Source organism: Belonocnema kinseyi, chromosome 3 (assembly GCF_010883055.1).
Source record: "Belonocnema kinseyi isolate 2016_QV_RU_SX_M_011 chromosome 3, B_treatae_v1, whole genome shotgun sequence".
In the NCBI taxonomy this organism is placed as follows: Eukaryota; Metazoa; Arthropoda; class Insecta; order Hymenoptera; family Cynipidae; genus Belonocnema; species Belonocnema kinseyi.
In genome coordinates, this window is record NC_046659.1 from 34387895 (window position 1) to 34394593 (window position 6699).

The following is a 6699-nucleotide window of genomic DNA, read 5'->3' on the forward strand; positions in this document are numbered from 1 at the left end:
GTGTTGTGGAACGAACGTGTTATTTACATAAATAGCACGAGAATTCTGGATCAATCTGAAAAATCTCTATCCCATCCACACACTACTCCTTTCCCCTGCCGATTGAGCCACGCCTACCCCGAAAGGGAAATGGCTTAATGGTGTAATAATAATAATAATAATAATAATAATAATAATAATAATAATAAGGGTTGAAACCTAAAAATTGGAGTGGATATTTTCGAGGAGCTCAAAAATCAAAGGATACATTGACACTAGAAAATTCTCAAAAATATTATTTCTTGACAAAGTCATATATACATGGTAGAGAAGGGTTGATTTTATATGTTAAGGGTTGAAGCCCAAAAATCGGAGTAGATATTTTCGCGGAGCCCAAAAATCAGAGACTGTATTAACATAATAAAATTCTCAAAAATATTATTTTTTGACAAATTCATATATACATGGTAGAGAAGGGTGAATTTTATAAGTTAAGGGTTGAAGCCCAAAAATCAGAGTGGGTATTTTCGAGGAGCCCAAAAATCAGAGACTCTACTGACACTAGGGGCTTCAACCCTTAACTTATAAAATCAACCCTTCTCTACCATGTATAAATGACTTTGTCAAAAATGAATATTTTTGAGAATTTTCTAGTGTTAATGTAGGCTCTGATTTTTGTGCTTCAACCCTTAAAGTATAACTTCAACCCTTCTCTACCACGTATGGTATATGACTTTGTCAAAAAATAATATGTTTGTGAATTTTCTAGTGTTAATGTAGTCTCTGATTTTTGGTCTCCTCAAAAATATCCACTCCGATTTTTAGGCTTCAACCCTTAACTCATAAAATCAACCCTTCTTTGCCAAAAAAGAATATTTTTTGGAATTTTTCAGTGTCAGTAGAGTTTCTAATTTTAGGGCTCCTGCAAAATATCCACTCCGATTTTTGGGCTTCAACTCTTAACTTATAAAATCAACCCTTCTCTACCATGTATAAATGACTTTGTCAAAAATTAATATTTTTGAGAATTTTCCAGTGTCAGTAGAGTTTATGATTACTGGGCTTCTTAAAAATACCTACTCCGATTTTTGGTCCCCAAAACTTGACGTTAAAAAAAAGTCCCTTTTTAACAATCAAACATAATTTTGTGCAGAGCAATCTTTTTAGGAATATTACAGTCTCTGGTATTTTTCGAATTTTACGGTTCAAATGGAGTCTCTGATTTTTGCGCTGTTCAGAAATGCCAACAGCAAGGTTTAAGTTTTTATTATTAGGTTGATGTTTTTTTTATACAGGGGTGGTTTTTCTAATATAAAGTTAAGTGCATTTGAAATTCTAAAATAAGCCAAAAATCTATTTCATTTTGGATTTCACAAATTTTATTTTTTACAAGGGGGTAGTTTTTTGAAAATGAGGGTAGTTTTTTGATTTTTTTCATGCATTTTAGAGCCCAAAATAAGCCCAAAATTCTGGTGTTCTTTGTTTTTTCCGAATTTGATTTTTACATAGGGGGTGGTTTTATATTTTGTAGGGGTGGATTTTGGAAATTGGTTGTTGATGCGTTTAAGAACCTTAAAAAGCCCAAAATTCTGACGTGTTTAATTTTTTTTCTTACAATTTTTATATAGTGGAGGTGCTGGCTTGAAAAAAAAGCCAAAATTCTGACAAGAAGAAATTTGGGAATTTCGTTTGTGGAGGTGCTAGCCCTGATAGACCTCTCACAATGCCCGATTCTGGATTCAAGTGTTGATAACTTATGTGTAGTGTCAATTTTGATTCGATTTGAACCGCTCTTTTTTTAATACTTGTGAATACTTTTCCCGTGTAAGACGAAATTGTTTATAACGATTTTACACTCACATTTTTAGGTCACTGGCTATGATGATTTTCGGTGGTTTTTTAGTTTAGGCAGCGTTCTGACAAATCGAAACCTAATTTCGGCTGTTTTTTTTTAAATACCAGTATTCACAAGTATTAAAAAAAAGAGCAGTTCAAATCGGATCAAAATTTACACTATAAAATAATTCCGAATATCCTTCATACTTATATCACAGAAACTATTTTTTTTTCTGATAAATAACAAATCTTATTTTTATTCATCCATATTAGTGTGAGATTATAGTGAACCTGCTTTGATGCCACAAGTCCTATAGTAGTAGTTTGAGCTTTAAAGGGGGTCTAATTTGTCCTAAATATAGACCCTACTTTGACGCTAAACGTGGAAAAACTGCCGATTTCAGACACTTTTAGCGTCAAAGTAGGGTGTCAATTACATTGAAATCGCTGCTTATTTAGAACTTACTTTACAGCTTCCAGCCCCTACTGAGGTAGGAGTTACGGCTTCAATGTAGGGCCTAGATTTCGACTCGGGTTGGGTTTTCTATTTAAAGGTACTGGGTTCACATGTAATTCTGCAAACCAATCACACTTTTTGTATGAAAATAATACATAATAAGTAAACATTAGTAGTTGTTTACGTAAAAATATGTTACGAGGTTTTTGAATCTTAAGACTGAGATCACAGAATTTAAATTAACATGATGTTTCGATAAGCCTTCGCTATCGGTATATGATGTTTCCATAATTATTAGTAATATTTTACTCTAACAAACTGGTGTTCGCTTAATCAAACTAGTTTCTATAAAATACCTTTATGTTCATGGCAATTCTATTGCAGCAAAAAGAAATACTCTTGCACTTTCAAATCAGAGGACATTTTTTATGTAAGTGCATTTTCTCAGAGAACGCCGCTATATTTTTGTATTGGATGAAAAGTCAGCAACAACGTTGAGACTACATATATAAATTTCTGTTTCTATTAATACCACTTCTACAAGTCTGTTTACTGGGTATTAGATGCACGCCTCCTCAGAACCAAGTTTTACTTAAAAGAGCAGGCTTAAGTTTTTACCGGAGAAATTATGTTTCGAGGATGCCTCTTGAGTATTGTTATTGAATGTGGAAAAAATTATTAGGCCTTCTTGTGAAACAACTCAATATTCATTTATTTTTTGGTCCGTTTATTTAATTTTTTTCAAAAGGAATAAATGACAAGCAAAGTTTTCTCCAATAAAAAACTTTTAAACCTTGCATACAAAAGGTTTCCATATGAATAATATTGATTGATTTGAACCTCCGTCCTAGATTCTGAAAAATGTGTGAAAAATATCAGTTGTTTTTTAATTTTACGTTTTTGGTTTAATTTATTTAAAACTTCTACAAAACAAAACTTTAAACATTGCCGAAAACTTGTTTAAAAAATGTTCTTCCGAGTAAAAATATTTGGTCTTGATTTTGTCTTGAACGTCTTCAATATGATTTCACCAGCTAGACATTGGATATTGACTTCTCTTGAAAAGTACAATCGGTAAAAGTACTTAGAAAGCATCCCTAAAACATAATTTCTAGGGTACAAACATTAGCATGCTTTTTTAACTGAAACTTGGTTCTGTGGGGGCATCGAAGGCTCCAAGTGTAGTCTTGGTTATAATGAGGACATTTATTAAAAATAAAATTATGAGATCAATGAAGACATTTTTCAACAGATATCAGTTTTGCAATCACTCATAGATCCCGCTCACAGAAAAAAAGGAAGCTGATTTATAGTATTTATCCACATTCTGTTTAGCATACTTATCCAATAATTCATAAAACTCCTCCCTGCTTTTGCTTGAATCTAATTTAAGATCACACTCCACTAATACAGCCTGAGGAAATTTTATTACCATGGTAAAGATCATTTCTTAATTGAAGTAGAAACGATCGAGCGTAACTACTAACTTTGTCACACCTGAGCCTAAAATGAATTATTGTTAGAATTGTGAACGCCAATCGCATCAGTTTTTATAAGGATTTTACAGAAACCCGCGACAACAGGGAGTAAAAAGACGGTCGTATACTCTCAAACCGCGGAAAAAGAAAGCTCACATCAGGTTCTCTGGTTTAGTATTGTCGTGCAATGAGGAAAGGATGTGATTGTAGTGAGGCATATCAAAAGGGAGAGGAATTAGAAAGAGTGGCTGGCGAAAGAGGGAAAGAGAGAAATAGAGTGCCTGGCATGTTGGAGGATCCTGGAGTACGTGTGTACCGCCCCATTTTCCATGGCCACGCCTTTCTTTAAGCTAGAAAGCCTTATTGTTTCTTCCCTTTCACGGTCCATATTGCTGTTCCAGCTCCCTACGGAGCCTTTTTGCGGCTGTGTCGCCGTTTTCGTTCCCATTGGCGTTACCATCGGCTTCTCCATCGCTACATCCGTCTTCGCCGTCAGCCACGACACCCTCGACTTCTTCCTGCCGTCTCTTGGCCGTCGCCATCTCTGCCGCGTGCTTCTTCCGCCACTTCGTCCGCCTGTTCTGGAACCAGACCTGTAACAGAAAAAAGAATTTCAAGGATTTACCTTCTGCATCCCACTATTATTTCCCTGAGAGAAGACCCTACAGACGCGCGTGTGGGTCGTCGTTTCTTAGTGGAGGAGTGTCCTTATCCTTTTTTTCATACGTAGTTTCTTAATTTCTCTTTTCATTGGTCCCTTGATCTCAATTTAATATTTAACTTTCTTGGGTTTCTTTTTCAAATAGTTTATATGATTTTATGAGTTTATGAGTTTATATGGTTTCGAATTACATAGGTGTAGGTAGCCACACGGCGAGACTTTTGATATCAATATTTGATTCATTCTATATGTATAATTAAAATAAAATTCAAGAATTTATGGATAATCGGGGTATTGTTATAAAGCTTTCGACTATGACCCGTGCAGAAATTTCCCAACTTCTTCCCGAGTTCCGATCTGGGCCCGATCGGATTTTCCACATGTGGCCCCAAGAGGGCAGATGATGTGACTGGCGTCAGAACCACATCGGGTCGGGTTACGTTAGACAAGATTTTTTCAAGTTTTCTGTTATCGTCCTGATATTGTTTTTCTGTCATATAACTTCAAATGCCAAAAGCAAATAGTAGATTGCGAGTTCGTAAGCTTTAATTCGCTACAATCAACATCACAATTCATTTTTAGCTTCTGAAGATTTTCAGCGATGTATTCGAGAAAGCGTCGTCATTTTGAGCGCATTTACTATTAATGTGAATAAAAATATGTTTTTCAGCTTTTTAGAATTTTGCATTTTTTTGCTGATATTCTGAGAATAGAGATTACCTTACACCAAATGTATGAATTTCCGGATTAGTAACATTGAAAATTAAATTCTTTTTATATTTTCTCGAACATAACCTCACTTTTTAAATCTCACTCCACGTTCCCCATGTGCATTAGTCAATCAAAAATAATTACAAAAGAATATTAAGCAGATTAAAAAATATTTATCATTAAAATTCATTTGTGTGTGTGTAATAGCTGTAAATTTGAACATTTTTTGTCAAAGCATAATAGTTTTCTTTAAATGCAAACTCTTACCGATAATTTCAAGCAATACAAACAGAAAATGTAATGTATATTGAAAACGAGATATAATGTATAATTATATATAATGAAGAATATTGTGTTTGTGTTGTGTTTTGTGAAAAATATCGTCACAAGTAAGAGCTTTAAGTAACATAAGTTGTAAGAAATGTACGAAATTTTAGTATTATTATATAAGAATGTGCATGGAAATGAGTGCCGCTAGTAATATTTGCGACCGGGATTTGCGATAATTCTAAAAGATTATACTAAAAACGTCCGAAGGTTTTCGAGGTATTCCGTATATTGGGAAAGAAAAATAAAAAGCGTGGGACGGAGAGCGCTCGTGTTGCTCAAAAAACATGGCCGCCGGAGTATACACATCAGTATGGTTTTGAACGGGAGTCGGAAAAAAACAAGGTATTATTAATAATTAAGGACGAGAAAAATGTTGTCACTTCGGTTATATACTCTGTGCGAGTTCACGCAAGTTACGCCGTCATCCAGGAATACGACAAAAGGTCAACGAGTGATTAATTCTGGCATGATAATCATGTGCGGTGTGAGTGCAAAAACGGGTGAAAGCATTGATTTGTATGATTTATTCCTTCAAACTAGTGCCTTAACAAAAGATCCACATATGATAACTGACAGATTAAAAATGAGAAATAACTGTAAGAATGACTCGGATGTAGAATATTCTGTCAATCAATCTTGTAAACATACAGTAGCTGTCCTGCTGTACTGTAGACTAAAATGTTATATTTATACATTTACTTCATTGCCAATAAAGTTTATTTGAGTAATACCCCTACCGAAAAAAATCTTTGAGTATATACTAAACATTCTTTAGGTCAAAGAAGCTCAGAGAAATTCTCCGCAGGCACTCAGGTAGATATTTTTAAAGGTCCAGGAAGCTCGTTTAAATGGTCTGAAATACGATCATAAATAACAAGCAGAGAGGCTATCTCAATAGAGTAGCCGACACTCAAGGGTCCTTTGTTAAGCTTTCGGATTATAATTTAAAAGTATTTTTTTTTTTAATTTCATAGTTAACAGCCTAAAACATAATAATTCGGAATCTACGGGTTTCGATGACTTCAGATGTCTAACTTTTTTTTTGAATGCTTAAAATTGGAATTAATAGATCGCTTCTCATAAATGGAACGAGATACGCCAAAAAAGACAACATTTTTGAATTCAACTAGAAAATTGTATATCAGTATACCAGGTGTATACATATGAAACCGGTACTTTTTCAAGAAAAAAAACACATTTATTTCAAGAGAATGATAACAAATATTTTATTCAAAGTATGCGCCCTC

General features: G+C 34.1%; 1 protein-coding gene across 1 annotated transcript in view; it reads right to left on the bottom strand.

Annotated features, from left to right (window-relative positions):
• Window positions 1–4127: 4127 nt before the first annotated feature.
• The window catches only part of LOC117169770 (homeobox protein Nkx-6.2-like), a 301198-nt gene continuing 298626 nt past the window's right edge, over window positions 4128–6699 (bottom strand). The window contains exon 4 of the mRNA XM_033356278.1: window positions 4128–4343. Within this exon, the coding sequence (XP_033212169.1) occupies window positions 4128–4343 (216 nt within the window). The remainder of the gene's footprint in view (window positions 4344–6699) is intronic.